We start from the raw sequence: 19,035 nt of genomic DNA, 5'->3' as shown, positions 1-19,035 counted from the left end.
GCGAGAAGAGGCTGGAACCAGGAAGAGGTAGGCGTGACCGGGGCCGCCGGAGGGAGGCGTGGTCGAGCACTGGTGGGCGGGGAAGGAGGGGCGGGGTCACAGCCTAAATCCCGGCGGCCCAGGCCGCGGTCGAACGTAGAGAGGAAGCAGGCACCGCGGGTAGAGGCGGGGCCAGGCTGCAGTGGGCGGGGACCAGGGCGGAGCCCCGGGTTTGGCTGGGTGAGGCCCGGCCGAGCCGGGTGGGCGGGGCCGGAGAGGAGGGCCCTTGACGGGGCGGGGCTTACAGCGCGCGGGGGCAGAGTCCTGCTATCCTGTCAGCCGCCGGCTCTCAGGCTGCACTGCCTGCAGGAGCCCCGGACGCGGCGCTCCGGGGAAGAAGGGCGAAGGAACGCGGTGATGGCCCCACGGGGACTCCTGGGGTCCGCGGTCCTGGCCGCCGCTGTCTTCGTGGGAGGCGCCGTGAGTTCGCCGCTAATAGCCCCGGGTGAGTGCCCCTTTGGGGCCTGGGGGCGCTCGGGAGGAGGAGGCGAGTGGTCCGGACGGCAGCCCGGCAGCGCCCGGAGCTGCCGTCGCCCTGGCGCAGCCCCGGGATCCCGACACAGAACATCTGGCTGTTGGAGGGTGGCCCGGGCCGGGTGCGGCGCGAGGCGAGGACTCCCGTCCCTCCCTTCCCGCCTTCTCTCCTCTCGCGGGCTCCTCTGAGGACCTGTTACCCCTGGGGCGCCCCTCTGAGCTGTCCCGGGTGGAGGGAGCTGGCTTCTTCGGGTACGCTTCGCTTCCGGCCGGGCTGAGCACTTTGGAGACCCGCGGACCCCTTTCCTTGCGCGCTTGTCCTCAAAGGCCCCGTGAGCGGAAGATCGTGACACAGGGTGCCGGGTGCGCTGTCGTCGCCTCCCGCCCCCCCCCCCTTTGTTTTATATTTTAAGACCTTGGGGAGTTCCATTTCTTTCCTTTCCAAGTTCCTGGATTTTAGTGGTTGATGGATTCTTGTAACAGGTTGGGGATTTCAGATGTCTTCCCCACACATCCTGGACAAATCAGTCTTGGAAAAACGGAAGGCTCGTTTGTAAACTTACTTTTTTTTTTCTTTTCTTCTTTGAGTCAATTCCTGTCACCACAAAAGGAACCTTCTGTGGTCAGAGCAGGAAGCCACCAGCAGAGACCGTAAGGTGTGTCCTCAGTGATGAATTTGGACCAGGGGGGGTTTAATGGAAATCTATGAGGAGGTGTAACTTTTAGGGAAGTCAGGTCTCCCACTCTTGTTTTTATGGCTATAGACCCCAGGGATCCCTTGCCACCGTTTTCCCTCTTAATTGTCACTTTACAGCAGCAGTTAAAAAAATACTAATAAATATATACCTCCGTGGCCGTTTGGGGTTACCGCAGCCTGGAATCTTACGTCAGCAAGCTCTTCCAAGCTTGAGCAGCTCCTCTTCACGTCCAAATAATAAGCATCTGGAAGCCTTCCAACTGTGACTATCTCTCCTCCACAAAAACACGTACACTGCTATTTACTCCCAAGAAGATTCAATCAATTCCAGCTTCTAAACTGGGTTATCACTTTGGTCTTCACTTTTTTGTAGAACACAGAACATGTTCAGAAGGGAACGGGCCGGAGAAGATGTCTCCTGAGCCTTTATTAGCAGACTTATATTTCCTTCAGTCATTCCCCCCCACCCCCTCTCCCCCGGGAAATGACAGCTAGTGACATGTATTATTGGATGGGAGATTTTGGTTTTCACCCTGCATTTCATTGCTGAGACAAATAGGTGCATAATCAGGTTCAAATTGGACTTGGGGTTGTGGACAGAACTTAAAGAGGTAGAGTCAGTTGGCCTAGAATTTGAATAGCTTAAACTGGGACTAAAATTGTTAAAAATTCAGCATGGATGCACATAATTAGGCATCAGCAGGGGAAGTCTACTCCTGGAGTAAGTTTGTGTTTCAGTGGATGTCTGAGCAACACTCAGCTCTCAGGTATGGAATGTGATGAAAAAAAAAAGTCTCATCTAATTGTGTAGCAACCTTTTTGATGGAAGTTTAATATTTAAGAAGAATGAAATATCTAAGGGAGCCTGGGTGGCTCAGTTATTTAAGCATTTCTGTCTTTGGCTCAGGTCATGATCTCCTGGTCCGTGAGTTTGAGCCCCATGTCAGGCTCTGTGCTGACAGCTCAGAGCCTGGAGCCTGCTTCGGATTCTGTGTCTCCCTCTCTCTCTCTCTCTCTCTGCCCTTCCTCTGCTTGTACTCTCTCTCTCTTTCTCTCTTAAAATAAATAAACATTTAAAAAATTAAAAAAAAAAAGAAGAATGAAATATCTAAAAAGGAAAGAGTACAGAGTACCAAAGTGCCAGTGTGACTTGAGGCCTGTATGAAGGAAAGATGCCCTGACCAGGTAACATCTGGTCCTCTTGGGATCTAAGGCAGTATTCATGTTTGTAGGGAATGTTTTAGCAAGGTAGGGAGAAAGAGATAGGAAGTAATGTTGAGTGCTTGCTATATGGCAAGCTTTGAGTCAGGCACTTCATATGCATTTTGCATACTTATTTCTCTTAGCCCTGTGAAATTCTTATTTATGGTGAGGTCACTGAGGCCCAGAGCATTTAAATAATTGGTTCAGTCACATAATTGTTATATCAGCATTCAGTTAGAGAAGCGGAACCACTAGGAGGTGTTTGTGTATATATCCTTATATGAATATTTGATATAAAGATTCTAGCCTGCTTGGTTCCAAAGTTGATTCTGTCTACTCTCCCCCACTTGTCCCAGAGAGAAAATAGAACAGAAATCAACCTCAGCAGTGTTGTTGAGATTATAAGATAGGGAGTGTAGGACATCCTAAAATTGTAAGCATGTGGTTAGGAGAAATTGGGAAGCAGAGAAAAGAAGGATGGATAACTTCACAGTGGGTAGTGACAATGTCTCTTTCTCTCTTGTCTTGTAGAAGAATCTCATTAAACTTCTGTCTCTTAGAAGCAGCATTTGAAACTATATACCACAAACACCAGAAGGGATGATTTTCCACATCTTGGCTTATTTATGTCCTTAAGGTCTCTGGTTACCCACCCTTTTGGCATATTAGTTTCTCTACCAGATAATGGGCATGGCCTTCTAGTAAGGAGTGGGTGGAAAAGGTTCAGGGGCTGGTGAAATGAGAAGGGCATTCTCCTTGGGTTTTGTGGGCTTCCATCCAGCCTCCTGACTCTTCATTTGATGCTAAAGATAAGCTTTATTAAATTCTGTGTTCTTCTTTGGCCAGGTAGCTACTGAGCTGTATATCCACATAATAAGTAATTAGCGGACAGACTGTTTTGAGAAAGCATTCTTGGAGTGTGGGTTTCCATGCCCAAATCTAATTTAGAGAGGAAATGAAAAATTTGAGAAGTGCCTGCCTTTACCCTGCTAGAAGAAATTAATCAAACAGATGATTTGGGAGTTTTAGTCGTTGAATTCAAATGAGACAGGCCAAAGCCCCAGGCAATAGAAACAAAAATTTCATTGTTACTTTTTCAAGAATTCGGCTCTGATGTTGAAGTTTACTTACATATTAGGACAAAAGAGAAACTATTTAAAACTGATAAAAATGATTTAAACTGTCACTGGTTAAAAGTATTATGTTGAGTGGTTTCTAATTATATTAGGGAGCACTTCAGTACTTGGTAAAGATTTGGTGGGCTCCTGAGAGCTGGCAGATAATGAGTCTGGTGTGCCAATAAGGACTAAAATTGGAATTTGGAGTTGGTTCATTGGAGAGGCTTCCCTCTTCTTTGGAGGAAGGAATGTGGTGTTTGTTATACCTGTATTGTGTCAGGCTCTGGTCTAAGTACTAAGATCATTTAATTTTTACAACCCATTGTCAGCTGTGTAATTTTATTCCTGTATTTATAGATGAGAAAATTGAGTATCTGAGTAGTTAACCTGAAAAAGTCACTGAAGTATATGAGCTAGATTTTGACCTTGAGTCCGATCTATTTAATTCTGAAGCTTCTCTCTTTAAAAAAATTTTTTTTAATGTTTTATTTATTTCTGAGAGAGAGAGAGAGAGAGAGAGAGACCACGTGAGCAGGGGAGGGTCAGAGAGAGGGAGACACAGAATCCGAAGCAGGCACCAGGCTCTGAGCTGTCAGCACAGAGCCTGACGTGGGGCTCAAACCCACGAACTGTGAGGTCACGACCTGAGCTGAAGTTGGATACCTAACCGACTGACCCATGCAGGCACCCCTGAAGCCTCTTCTTATTATTAGTAAATCATTTCTTTCTTTTCTTTCTTTCAAGTGAGAAATTTCTTTCTTATTCTAAGATATTTATAAAGAGTCACTAAGTAATAGGGTAATGGCAAGATACCATAGAAAGAGCCCCAGTCTCTAAGACAGCCCTGGAAATGAAGTCAGGAATGGCCTCTGGCACTCTGGCGGGTGTGGCTGTCTATGCCTCCATGTTCTTTTTTTTTAAATTTTTTTTAATGTTTTATTTATTTCTAGGAGAGAGAGAGAGACAGCGTGAGCAGGGGAGGGTCAGAGAGAGAGGGAGTCACAGACTGAAACAGGCTCCAGGCTCTGAGCTGGCAGTCAGCACAGAGCCCGACGCGGGGCTCGAACCCACGAACTGTGGGATCATGACCTAAGCGAAAGTCGGATGCTTAACCGACTAAGCCACCCAGGCGCCCCTATGCCTCCATGTTCTTACCTGTAAAATGGGTATGTGTCAGCTCCTATCTTTGTCTGCCTTACTGGCTGCAGGTGAGGATCAAATGAGCTGTTGTCTCTGAAAAGTCTTTGCAAACAACAAAGTGGCATATCTCTTTTGTCCTATGTACAATTTTTTTTCTGTGTTTCTTCCCCAAAGTGCCCATTAGGCTGATCTTATGATGTCAAGCAAATTATCTAATAAGTGTAGACCACATGTACTGTTAGGTTTTCATTCTGGAAGTAGTGATGGTTTTGCAAAGATAGGTTCATTGTACATTTATGAAAGCCCAGAGCGACAACACCTCAGATTCATGAATTTGCTGCTGTTGACTGGGAGTTTAGGTAGACAGGCCTTCTTTTCCCGTTTCTGTTTAGCTATAATACAGTGCTCCTGGTACTTTTAGAAAATTCTCCCAAGTATTTAAAGTTTGGAGGGAAGGGAAAAGAATCACCTTTTGATCTCATTGCTCCAAGGTACTTGCCACTTAGTGTATTTCCTTCTAGACCTCTCCCTATTTTTCAATTGGATAAGATCGTAATGCATGTATAATTTTGTATCCTGCATTTTTCATTTAATGTTATACGTGAAGGTTTCTCATTTCCCTACCTACTCAAAAAATAGCTGCATAATAGTTTATTATATGGATTCACTGATTTTTACCTCAGTGTGCCTCCATTTTAGAAGATTTCAGTTGTTGCTAACTATTGTTAAACGAATTTGAATTTTCAAATGAATTGTTTCAGTGAATATCTATGTGTAAAGCTTTTCCACAGAAAATGGATTCTTGGAAAGGCAGTGTTGGGGTCAAAAGTATTCATGTTTTTGAGGCCATTGGTGACCCCAGGATTAGTCATCTGAAGATTGTCCCAGTTGACTTTTCCCAGCAGTGGGGGAAGGACTCATGTTTCACACTGTTGGCATTTTCTCTGCAAAACACATTTGCTAATTTGTAAGGCAAATATTGGCACCTTGATTGCTTTAATTCGTACATCTGGTTACTGGTAGGTTGGCTATTTCTTCTACTATTTGAGCCATTTGCACATGGCTGTAATCCTTTTTGGACAATTCTGAGGTCTGAAAAGCTCTGAAAACCAGACATCTTTTGAGGCTTTTTTGCATACTCCATTGGTGGTAAAAACCTAACCCGAAGCACTGTGAGATTCTATATAGCATGTATTTATCTCACTTGGTTTGAAGATTGCTAAATTTTGCTGCAGTCATCTCAATGAATTGATTTCTGAATGTACATAATGTGTGCTAAATGCATTGCATTACCTTTCTAGAATCACAAGGTCTGAATTTTGAGGCACACCTGACCTCCGGGTTTCCAGATAAAGGATCATGGTCCTACATTTCTTTCTCCACGACTCATTTGTTCTTGTCTGTGGGCAGCCACATGGAAAACTGCCTAAAAAAGTCAAATATCCTGCGGAGAAAAATAACTTCTCAAATGAGTGGCACTTCACAAAAAGAAACATTTCTTTGGTATGGAATCTAGTAAAATAAAGATACCTGGGAAAAGCTGAGGTTTTGTTTCTTCTAGGTGGCTTTGGGCGTGGATGCCCATTATAATGGGAACTTTATGGAAAAGTTGGTCTCAATTTCTCCTCTACTCTCCTCTGCCAGTTATGGACATGGATCTCTTTGTTTTTGTTTGGTTTTGGTTTTTTGTTTTTATTTTTTTTATTTTTTTTATTTTTTTAAATTTTTTTTAATGTTTTATTTATTTCTAGGAGAGAGAGAGAGACAGCGTGAGCAGAGGAGGGTCAGAGAGAGAGGGAGACACAGACTGAAACAGGCTCCAGGCTCTGAGCTGGCAGTCAGCACAGAGCCCGACGCGGGGCTCGAACCCATGAACCGGGGGATCATGACCTAAGCGAAAGTCGGACGCTTAACCGACTAAGCCACCCAGGCGCCCCTGGTTTTTTGTTTTTAAAAAATTTTTTTTATTGTTTATTTATTTTTGAGAGAGAGAGACAGAGCACAAATGGGAGAGAGGCAGACAGAGCAGGAGACACAGAATCCAAAGCAGGCTCCAGACTCTGAGCTGAGAGCAGAGAGCTCAATGTGGGGCCTGAACTCACAAACCAAGAGATCCTGATCTGAGCTGAAGTCGGATGCTCAACCAACTGAGCCACCCAGGCGCCCCACATGAATCTCTTTGTAATGGAGAAAAAAACCCAGAATCCGCCCAGGGGACTTTTTGGGGAGGGACGGGTGGATAGAGTGGCAGACACCCCAGGCAAAACTGTTTCTATGCCATCCTGTGCCAGTCATCTCACCTTGAAAATCCTCTTGCCAAACTCTGTTGAACTCAGGGGAACTGGTTTTCTGTTGCTCCTTTGCAATACCCCAAGGCCTCTACCTTCCTGTCTTTGCTCAGTTTAGGATTCTAAACAGGTACCGGCTCTACTCTCCCACCCCATTCCAGTGCATATGCATTCCAGCCATTAAGTAAAGTGCCATTGTGCTCCTGGAAAGAAATCTTGGAACCACTTTCCCTGTCTGTATTATGGAGACAATATGGCGGAGTTGCGTCATGGGTTTGCTGTGACAATTATATGAGCTAAAACAGGAGAGTTCATGGGGCAGTGTTTGGCACATAGTAAATACTAAAAAAGTATATTATTATTGTTTTGTCCTGAACCAAATACCAACCCATTACAGCTGTCAGGTGGGACAGTTTCCAAGTGCTACAGAATTTACCATTCAGGGCCTCTGCCATTGCCTGAGGCATCTCCTAACTCCTAGCTCCTCAGCTCCTGCCAGGCTGGTTGTGTAATAGCAGGGGTGGGGCAGTGCCTGAGGCCCCAGGGGAGGAGGAGTAAGGGCCAGTGGGCTTGGAAGGGAGTTCTCTTGGGATGCAGGGGAGATGTGGGGAGGAGCCCTTAGCTACAAAAATTAGGCAAGGAAAGAGAGAAAGAAAAAAGGAAAGAAACCATGAACCGTGAGATGATGACCTGAGCCAAAATCAAGAGTTGGACAGTTAATTGATTGAGTCACCCAGGTGCCCCATGGATATGGGTAAATAAATATATTTAGTCTTTGCCCCCAGTTCCCGGCACAAAGCTCCTCAAACCCTTAGGAGTTCCTGAGTAGTAGGAATGTCTTTTGTCATTCATTAGAAGCCCCTTGGAGCAAATGCTCTGGAGGTGACTTAGGGTGTTACTCTAGATAGCCTGAGGATGGGGCTGGTCATCTGAAAGGCCATGTGTTTAGAGGATTGGAATTTACAGCCTCACCCCGCAACCTCTGGGAAGGAGAAGTGTTAGGTGGAAAGCTTCTGATTAAATACCTTAAAAAACTTTGGGGGTGCCTGGTTGGCTTAGTCGATTAAGAGTCTGACTCTTGGGGTGCCTGGGTGGCTCAGTCGGTTGGATGTCCAACTTCAGCTCAGGTTGTGATCTCATGGTTCATGGGTTCGAGCTCTGCGTCGGGCTCTGTGCTGACAGCCAGCTCAGAGCCTGGAGGCTGTTTTGGATTCTGTGTCTCCCTCTCTCTCTGGCCCTGTCCTGCACACACTGTCTTTCTCTCTCTCTCTCTCTCTCTCTCTCTCTCTCTCAGAAAAAAAAAAGGGTCTGACTCTTGATCTTGGTTCAGGTCATGATCTCACTGTTTAGGAGTTCAAGCCCCACATTGGGCTCTGCACTGACAGCACAGAGCCTGCTTGGGATTTCCTCTCTCTCCCCTTCCCCCGCCTCCATCTCTCTCCTTTTATCTCAAAATAAATAGATAAACCTTAACAACAACAAAACCCAAAACTTTTGAACAAAACTTAATGAACTTCTGGGTTTGTGAACGGCCTGGAGATATGTGGAGAATAGCACACCCAGAGGACATGGGAGCCCCTCACCCTTTCTCTATACCTACCGTAGGCATCTCTCCTATCAGGTTGTTCCTGAGTTATATCTTTTTTTTTTTTTTTTTACATTTATTTTTTTTTGAGAGACAGAGTGAGACAGAGTATGAGTAGCGGAGGGGCAGAGAGAGAGGGAGACACAGAATCCAAATCAGGCTCCAGGCTCCGAGCTGTCAGCACAGAGCCCAACGCGGGGCTCAAACCCACGAACCCGTGAGATCATGACCTGAGCTGAAGTCCGGTGCTTAACCGACTGAGCCACCCAGGTGCCCCCCTGAGTTATATCTTTTATAATAAACTGGTGATCTAGTAAGTAAAACATTTCTCTTAGTGTTGTGAGCTGCTTTAGCAGATTAATCACATCCAAGCAGGGGGGTGTGGGAACCTCTGATTTATAGTCTGTGGGTTAGAAGCACAAGGTGAGAACCTGGACTTGGAATTGGCATCCAACATGGGGGGGAGGGGCATTTGTAAGAGTGAGCCCTTAACTTGTGGGATCTGATGCTCTATGGGGTAAATAGTCTCAGAATAGAATTGTTGCTAGGTAGTGCTGGGAAAAACATATTGGAATGAGAAGGTAGAATCCTGTAGCATTAGGGCTGGAAGGGACCTTGACCATCTCCTCAAAGCTTATTTAGCAGTTGGCCTAGCTAGGGCTAAAGAGGGTTCTTTACTCAGCCTAGGACTCTTTACATGGCGTTAGAGCTGGCTCTCCATTAAAGTGGCCCCAGCTTTGCTGCTTCTGGGAAGGCTCCTTGGTCCACATTTTACCTTGGTCCTCATGCTCCAGATTCTGGTTTCCCAACTCTCTTGATCTGGGGGAGCAGGACGTGAGAAGCATGACGTGGCTAACTGACTTGTGAAGTGGTTGTGGTGTTCTTAGTTGTACAAGCTTAGAGTCAGAGGGGACTTTGGTGGTCATCTTGTAATGAACTCCTTCTCATTGCAGATAGGGAAACTGAGCCCTGAGAGGTTCAGTGGCCCGTGGGAGTCAGGAAGAGCCATAGCCCGTACTAGAGGGGCAGACCATTAGGTCTGGTGAGGGGACGGCCTGTGTATGTGTCTTGGTCACTGTCCATGGCTGAGATCCAAGCACAGGACAGAGCAGGTACTTAAATCCTGGAAGGAAGAAAGACAGGGTTGGAATCCAGGTGTTCTGACTCGGCCCATGGCTTTTTGTTTACAATAAAGTGAAGGGTTAGGCTTTCCAATATTCACCCACAAATATTAGCAGTCGTCTCCTGTCTCCGTCCCTTCTTGAATTAATAAGAGGCTGTTTTGTCTGTCAGCCTCAATGGGCCATATTGTTCCAAAAACCTGAGGTGGAAAAATCTGGTCACTGAGGAAAAAAAAGAATGACAATAAAAGTAATCAAGTACTGCTTTATCAGGTGAGTATGGTAGGACATTGATATGTTTGGAAGTGTTAGTGAAAATTTTCAGAGTGAAAGCTTTCAAAACCCTAATCCATTCATGAAACTCTTTTCAAAGGTAAACTAAACTCAGTTGTGTTTCTACACCCAGTACTTCAAATGCATCTATTAATGTGTATCCATCATGTTCCATAATACTTTATATCTTTCCTTTATACCTTTGTTTCACGAGTTCATTCTCTGATATGTTTATTAATTCAGGAAATGTTAGTCAAGGACCTTCCCGTTCAGGAGGAACTAAGGATGAAGTGATGTGAACAAAATAGGCTCAGTCAGCGCCTGTCTGGGGCTAGCAGCTTATCAGGAAAGATGATGAAACAGGCAATCACGATAAAGTGTCCTTAGATAGTATGGCACCAGCCTGAGTGCCTAACCTGGGGCTGGGTGTGGGACAAGAATCCAGCACAGGTTGAGCAAGACTTTATAGAGGAAATGAAGCTTAAGCTTATACTTGTAAAAATGTCGGCATTAGGGGCACCTGGGTGGCTCAGTCGGTCGAGCGTCTGACTTCGGCTCAGTTCATGATCTCACAGTTTGTGGGTTTGAGCCCCACGTCGGGCTCTGTGCTGACTGCCAGCTCAGAGCCTGGAGCCGGTTTCAGATTCTGTATCTCCCTCTCTCTCTGACCCTCCCCGCTCATGCTGTCTCTCTCTCCCTCTCTCTCAGAAATAAATAAAACATTAAAAAAATTTTAAAAAAATGTCAGCATTAGTGAGGTGAAGAGAACTAGTGGTCACAGAAGAGATGGGGTGAGAGGTCTGGTTCAAACACAGATGGGTCACTGCCTCCCCCCCCCCCCCCCCCCCCCCCCCCCCCCCAACCTGGAGTGTGTGAGGCCTTAGATGTGGGAAGGAACTGGAGAATTTGCTTTCCCAGCACATTTCCCAGGTGATGCTGCCGGAGTATCACATGTGAGCGGGGAGATAAGAGGTGGAAGAACCAGGGGCCTGTGTTTCTCTCCACCAGGATATCCTCCCCCCGCCCCCCCCTTCGTGCACTCTCCATATCCTGTTCTCCACCTGTCCTTCAAGCTGAGGTCAGGAGCACACTCCTCAGAAACCTTTCCTGGGTTTTCGCACTGATTTTCTGTCCCATCAGTAGACACCTGGAGTCCATGAGCGCATGTTGCATCCATTCCATGTTACTGAACATTAAATTGTAAGCAGTTTTTTTCATGGTGTGTGTCTGACTCGTGCGCCTGGAGCATGGAAGACAGGCTCCTATATTTCACTGCTTGATCAGATTCTTGCATCCAGTCTGAGGAGCGGCTGCCGTAGTCTCTGTTTCGTAGAGATGAGTAAATCTGAGATTTACTGAGGAACCGCTGAGATGAAGAGAAGTGAGATGTCCCTCTCACTAACGTCACAGATGGGGAGAAACCACAGCTAGATGGGTGTCCCTTGTTCTCAAATGTCCTTTGTCTTTATGTGAAATTGCATGTCCTGCATGCTCAGCACCACAGTAAAAGGAAGGTTTTTTTTTTTTTAATGTTTTTTATTTTTTTCTAAGAGAGAGACAGACAGCATGAACAGGGGAGGGTCAGAGAGAGAGGGAGATACAGAATCTGAAATAGGCTCCAGGCTCTGAGCTGGCCGTCAGCACAGAGCCCGACACAGGGCTCAAACCCACAAACCGGGAGATCATGACCTGAGCCGAAGTCAGATGCTCAACCGACTGAGCCACCCAGGTGCCCCAAAGGAAAGTTTTATATTTAATCTTTTTTTTTTTTTTAACTTTTTCACTGTAGGTCCTTCTACTTAAAGAGGAAACAAATGCATCATAAATTGAATTTAAATTTTATTTTTAGTGGAAAAAGGACTGTTTTTTAAAACATTTTAAATGTTTATTTATTTTTGATAGGGGGAGAGCACGAGTGGGGGAGAGCAGAGAGAAGGAGGCACAGAATCCGAAGCGGGTTCCAGGCTCTGAGCTGTCAGCACAGAGCCCGACGTGGGGCTTGAACTCACAAACTGTGAAGTCATGACCTGAGCTGAAATAGGATGCTCAACCAAGGGAGGCACCCAGGCGCCCCTAAAAATGGGCTGTTTTCCAAGGAATTCTTTAGGAATCATCCTTTTGCTTTTAGAGTGGATCTTTGAATAGAGTAATTCAATTTTACATGTCATTAGGTTTATAAATGAATTTTTAAAAGTTTTGGCACGAGGGAGATATTAAGGAAAATGGATTTTGGTTTCCTAAAAAGACACAAATGAGACAATTATGCCATTAGCCTTCTTAATTGGCCAGATAAGTTTAGCTGAGTGATTGAAGATTTATAAAGAAGCTGTACATAAAATGTCACATGATAGGTAGAGTTAAAAAAAAAAACCACAATAAACAAAAAATCCTTTTCAATATCAGTGACATGCCTTCCTCCTCCGTGCCTATGCACAAACATAACGTGGCTCTCTGAGATTCCTGTAAGGGGTGGAAGCTTCAAGAATTCACTGGGCTTTCTGTCTCACCATATAACTCGGGAACACTAACTTTCAAATGTTCTAGCAGCTCTTCATAGCTGGAAGTCTCCAACACAATCCTGTGAATTATCTACATTATAAAAACAGCAGCCCGGAATTTCCTGGCATTGGTGAAGTGGCAGATGGCTAATGAACAGGCATTCCTTCATTTTTCTTTGCGTGTTTGTGCTATATGCTTGTAGAGCCTTAATTCCTTTGCTGCTTCCTCAATTCTTTCCAACCTCCTCCTCCCCTCCTGAAGGCAAAACACAAAACAAGCATGGGTAGAAAAAAGAGGCACTAAGATTGCTGGAAGCTAGGTGACTGAGCCAGGAAGCTGAGTTGTTCTTTTTATTTTGTTTTGCTTGGTTTTTAATTTTTTTTAATGTTTATTTTTGAGAGAGAGAGAGATCACATATGAGCGGGGGAGGGACAGACAGCAGGAGACACAGAATCTGAAGCAGGCTCCAGGTTCTGAGCTGTCCTCACAGAGCCTATTGCAGGGCTCAAACCAATGAACCGTGAGATCATGACCTGAGCCAAAGTTGGATGCTTAACCGAATAAGCCACCCAGGTGCCCCCGGAAGCTGAGTTTTGAGGGTAAAATCTCTTTCACATGCCTGATTGCCAAGTTGCATCTTAATAGTCTTTGTAGGTAAGACATGTAGGTATTCCCAGCTTGCAATTCATTAAAAAACCAAGGACCTTATTTTTGATACTATTAGTTGTTGTATGTAGGTATGAAAAATGAAAAACAAACTTGGTTTCTGCCCTCGCCAAACTTGTGATTGAGAAGGGAGCGATAAGCTATGAATGCAAACCATTGTAGAATAATGGAGAATGAGTTTGGTATAATCCAAGAACTACAAAGTGCTGCGTGGGATTACAGAAGAGGGACTTTCCTTCTGTTGGGAGAGGTGGAAAGGACTTCAACATGCCTGAGGCTTGGCGTAAGTAGACCTTAAAGGGAGTGTAGGGGAGGCATGCCCAGCAAAAGGAACAGCCTGTGTGAAGATATAGAGGTAGGAAAGGAAAAGTCAGCGCAGACCCTAAGTAATAGAAATATGGCACGTAGTGTATAGGTTTAATATAATACATATGACACACAGAAACAATTTTTCTAAGTTTGAGGTGCGTGGGAAATTGGAACCATAAAGCGAGTGCAGTGTACAGTCTTGATGGCTGAAGGCCAGGAAGTGTTCATTAATGGTAAAAGCTAGCTAGTTTTGTATTTGTCTTATGTTAAGAGTAAAGCCTCAGAAATTATACAAATCAGCTTAACTTCTGAATTCTTCATCATTAAGCAATTATTTTCAGAAGGCTGTTGTGATTTCTGTTTCTTTCCCCCTATTGTTTGGTCAAGTTCTCATTGTTTTCTCTCCAGGTCAGGAGGGCAGTGTTGGCTCATCAATGTATAGAGCAGTCTCTTTAAATAAAACATGCAGATCAGCACTGGGGTGATTTATGAAACCCTGCTCGGCTAAGGGCTTCCTCTCCGTCATTTCTGGCAAGTCCGTTTTCTTACGTCCCTTGATTTTTTTTTATAGTAATGTGGCCAAATTGATTTTGGGACAGGAAAATAATCTACTTGAAAGTACTAACGTACAATAGGTGAGTACATATTATGGAAATAGTAGTTACATAGGTGGTAGACGTGGTGTGACTTAGCTTTGTTCCTGGGTGGGAGTGGGAAGGGGGAAGACAAAGAGAATTCTTTTGCTTGAATTGACAAAATAGTTGATCTTTTTCACACTGTTTACTGCTGCATCTTGATATATAAATGAGTAAGGACTCTAGACTTGGAGTCAACGTGGAATAATAAATAATACGTGTATTTGGTCTTTGTCCCCGGTTCCTGGCACAGAACTCCTAAAATCCTTAGAATTTTTTGAGAGTTAGGAGTGACTTTTATTCATAATAAGCCCTTTAGCCCTTACTTGAGTTTATGCTAATAAATGGCTCCTGGTAGGCCCCTAGGTAGCTTCCGGATGGGGGCTGGTTGCCAGAAGAACCCACTACCAGATTAGAGGGTTGGAACTTTCAGTCCCTTCCTTTCACCTCAGGAAGGGGAGAGGAGCTGGCAATTGAATTAATCAGCAATGGTCATGCCTGTGTGAGAAACTTCCATAAAAACTCTGAACTCATGGATGTGCTGGGAGGGTGGTGTGACTGGAGAAAGTGTGGAAGTTCGTTGCACACCACCCTGCACCCTCCTCCATACTTCTCCTTATGCATCTCTCTCATTTGGCCGCTTCTAAGTCCTATCCTTTATTTATAGAACTGTAATCCTAAGTATTAGCATTTTCTGGAGTACTGTGGGTTATTCTAGCAAATTGTTGAACCTGAGAAGATCATGAAAAACCTTGAATTTATAACTGGTTAACCTGGGGACACCATTTGCAGCCGGTGGCCGAAGTGGGGGCAGCCTTGTAGGACGGAACCCTTAAGCTTGTGGGGTTTGCTTTAGCTCCATGTGGGTGGAATCAGAATTGAATTGAATTGTAGGACACCCAGCTAGTGATAGAGAATTGCTTGTTGGAAAAATGAAAGTCAAATCTTTCCTGTTTGGAAAAACCAACTCATAATATTAAAACATGCCTGGAGGTATATTTTAGATAAGGATTCAAAAGGCATTTAAAAAATAATACTGGAGGGGTGCCTGGGTGGCTAAGTTGATTAAGCTTCTGATTCTTGATTTTGGCTCAAGTCTTGATCTCACGGTTCCTGAGTTTGAGCCCCGCATTGGGCTCTGTGCTGGCAGTGCGGAGCCTGCTTGGAATTCTCTCTCCCTCTCTCTGTATTCCTACCCCAATTGTGCTTACTCTCTTTCTCAAAATAGATAAAGTTAAAAAATTTTATAAAAAAATAATAGTGGGAAAGAAAAGAAATTACCAGGCCAGTGCCTTATTGCTTATGTGCTTATCTAACACAGTGTGCTTACGTTATGTTTTATAGTGTAATAAAGTAGAAGTTATATGACTTTGTGGTTTTCTTTGACCCCCTCTCTTGTGGTGCATTGTCTCTGCCTCTAGTTGTAGAAATATCTAGTATGTAAATATTATGGATTGCATTTATAAGTAGTCTCCTTAGTAAAGGATTTCCAATATTATGGTTTACCTCTACCATATAAATATTACTATTAGGTTGAACCATATGAAATTACCAATATTTGACTGGGTTTTGACCTACAGTGACAACAATTTCATATGATTCAACCTAATAGTAGTGAAGTTCCTTAACTGACCTTTTATCTGTAGTTTAAAAAAGACAACTTACAGTGATTACCATCTGACATTTTAGAAAATGCAACTAGGAAAAGAAAAAAGTACTCCAAGGTTCTACCAGCAAAAGATACAAAACACTAAAAAGAAAATTAAAATAACTTAGAATCTTACCACACAGACATCACTAGTTTTATCATTTTGCTGTCTTTTTCTTCAATAAAGCTCGGATAATATTAGCTCAAAATCCTGCTTTGTGTTTATTTTTTTCACTAAACATTTTATTTATAATTGAGATAATTTTAGGCAAACGTATATATGGCAAATTTGATCCCCTCACACACATTCTTTCTATTGTTTTTTAAAAAAAATTTTAATGTTTATTTTTGAGAGAGAGACAGAAAGACAGATTGTGAGTGGGGGAGGGGCAGAGAGAGAGGGAGACGACACAGAATCCGAAGCTGGCTCCAGTCTCTGAGCTGCCAGCACAGAACCCGATGCAAAGTTCAAACTCACAAACTGTGAGCTCATGACCTGAGCTGGAGTTGGAGGCTTAACTGTCTGAGGCACCTGGCACCCCATTATTTCTATTGTTTTAGAAGTCAAAGGAAGGTTTTGGATTTCTGAGTAATCAACAATTATAACAGTGTTAAATGCAGATCACGATGGCTTTCTGATTTTGCTTCTCATAAGTGATAGCAGGATTTATTTTTTTAATTAGTACTCAATCCCAAAAACATAGGTAGATTGACCTAGAGAATATAACTTAAAAGCATCATTCCTTCCCAATGACTGGCTCACTAGGAAAAACCATTCTGTCATTCTAGATTTATTATTGAATTAGATGAAAAATGATTACCCATAGATTTTACTACTTAAGACTCTTAACTAGAGATGAGCTGTGGAACTCTCATGAACATCAGAACTGTTAACTCTCGTACTTCAGGTACTTCAGTGGCCATAGCGCATAGAGTAAGGTGTTCTGGAACCAGGCTGCCTTGATTAAATCTTATATCTGCTACCTTGCTGTGACCTGATGCAAGTTATTTGACCTCTCTGTACTCTAGTTTTCATATCTGTAAAATGGGGTTGAAACAAAAAGTACCTACTTCCTAGGGTTATTGTAAGGGTTACATGAGTTCATGCCTGTAAAGTTCTTGGAACGGTATTTGTAGCAAGTGTGCATCAATACGTGGCTATTATTAATAGTATTTGTCTCTGGGTCTAACCCTTGCTACTGGTTTTCAGAGTTCTGATTTGAGTTTCATGCTAGTGACCTTCACATTTATTTCTTCCCTTCGAACTCAGCTTCTCTCCATCTAGGGTTTTCCTGATTACTTCTGTTTAACCTTTACTACATTTGCCTTTTCCAAAGTGATCTTATGTTCTCTCCTAGACCCTCCTTGCTTTGCTTTGCTTTTTCTCTCACTGCACATAGAGCACTTGAGCTGGGCCGGGCCCTGGTCCCCCACCTTCACTCCTCTCGGGCCTGTTCCTGCGTTCCCAGAAGGCAGGCCGCATGCCTCTGCTGCAGGAGCCCTGCCTGCCGAAGTGTGACTAATGGGAATATCCCGTGTTTAGGACTTTTGTAGCTTTCTGTTGAATCATGCTCCTTTTCCTGTTCCTGGAAGGAAGGGAAGCGCTTGCTGGGCCAGTGTGGGGGTTGCAGCGGCCACGGCCCCACGGTGCTGCCTCCGGAGCCCTGTTAGGGCAGCCACTCCCTCACCTGCAGGGCCGATGCAGGGATTTTGTCCCCCACACTTAACACCGCCTCCTCCGGTGTGGCTCCTGTGGTTCCCTGTCTTTTCCTGTGTGTTGGTTTTGTATCCCCAGCTGACACATAAGTTTGGCAAGGCGAGCAGCCTTTACACTTACTACCATGGATAACTATCATTGCAGCAATAAAAAACATTAGGCGCGTACTCTGTTCTGGTCACTTGGGTAAATCCAAGTTCATCTCAGTTCATGCTCAGAACCAATTCTGTTATTATTTGTGGTTCAGGGATGAGGAAACTGAGGCACAGGGAAGTGAACTGACTTAGCTGGGGTCCCGGAGCTAAGAAGCAAGATGGAGGAACACAGTGCAGCTAAGAACAAGCTGGCTTCTGCTTTTGCCTCTTTCTCTCTAGGAACAGCTTTGGTGCAGAGCTTGGGCCCTGGCTGCAACAGATCTCAGTTCAAATCCTGGCCATTCCCCAGATGAGTGACCTTGACCTTTGCTCTTTAACTTGTCCCCATTTCTAAGATGGGTTTGGTAGCAACACCTGTCTCAGAATTGTGATAACTAAAAAATAATAATAATGTGAGTAGAAACACCAGGCACATAAATAAGCACTTCGTAAGGGTTCTGGTGCAGTTAGCAGCTGGTGGTAGAGTGGTTGAACTTCCTTGAGACCCTGGATGTGGGACTGGTGAACCCCCAGCACCCCGCAGGAGAATCAAGCTGGCTGCCTCTCTGCCCCTGCTAGTCTTCCTTCATGCAGCCCCTGGGTGGCTCCAGCCGGTTCAGTGACACCCTGTTGTTTTCCCATGTGGTTAGTTCGTGTCGTCTTCTGCTGGGTGGAAACCGCTTGGCTGAACTCCGACCTGACCCCGGCAGGGGCGATTGTACCAGAAAGCAGGGACCTAGCAGATCCCAGAGCCCTGGCCCTCCATGCCAGCTCCCTCTCTGTGAAGCTCTGGAGGAACTGCGGGTTCCTAAGGGACTCCCTTCCCTCACCCTCACTCTTGCTGTTTCTGCTAGAAACAGGCGACCCGGGCTTGTCCTCTTCTGTTTGGTGGTTTTGTCCTGACACTTGCCGTTCACTTTTTCCCACGGTTTAAGTAATTTCTAACCCAGTCCCTGCTCAGTCCTATACTCCTCAGCCTGCGAGGAGTATACACGAACAGATCTGTTAGGAATTGCAACCCTGTGAGAAGTTGGCAGTGGCTTTGGAAAGGCCATGTAAACTCCCCTCCTATTTATCGTCCCTTTACCAATCTAGCGATTTGGAATGGAATGGAGTCCTGTGAAAACGTAGTTGAGAGCCAGTCCCCCCAGCTGGGGTTAGGAATGTGCTATTTGTGGCCTTTTGAATCTTTGCTAACTGGAAACTTCTGTTGATTTCAATGAGCCCAGGGGCTTGCTGGTATATTAACATCTTTCACAAAGGGCTTACCCAACAAATGTGTAAAGCTACAGGGTCCGTCAGTTGTCTAGCTCTGAAAATATTTATTTATGTTTTTTTTTTTTAATAAACTGTCAGCATTTGGCAAATGGGTGTGTAAGTACACTGGACATTCTGTCCTACAAATAGAATCTTGACAAAACTGCTGATCAGGTTACAGGGAGAGTGGACACTCAGTTACCCAGGAGCCCTTCTGGGAGGTGTTGAATCT

At 44.6% G+C, this 19,035-nt stretch overlaps 1 protein-coding gene across 1 annotated transcript in view; it reads left to right on the top strand.

The window, feature by feature from the left end:
• The first annotated feature begins 297 nt into the window (after positions 1-297).
• RELL1 (RELT like 1) overlaps positions 298-19,035 on the top strand; it is a 70,402-nt gene continuing 51,664 nt past the window's right edge. The window contains exon 1 of the mRNA XM_039227050.1: positions 298-484. Within this exon, the coding sequence (XP_039082981.1) occupies positions 397-484 (88 nt within the window). The 5' untranslated portion in view covers positions 298-396. The remainder of the gene's footprint in view (positions 485-19,035) is intronic.

The sequence above is a fragment of the Hyaena hyaena genome, unplaced genomic scaffold, assembly GCF_003009895.1.
Source record: "Hyaena hyaena isolate Hyena2069 unplaced genomic scaffold, ASM300989v1 scaffold_24, whole genome shotgun sequence".
Taxonomy (NCBI): Eukaryota; Metazoa; Chordata; class Mammalia; order Carnivora; family Hyaenidae; genus Hyaena; species Hyaena hyaena.
The sequence above is the reverse complement of the archived record's forward strand: the minus strand, read 5'-3'. Positions and strand labels throughout refer to the sequence as shown.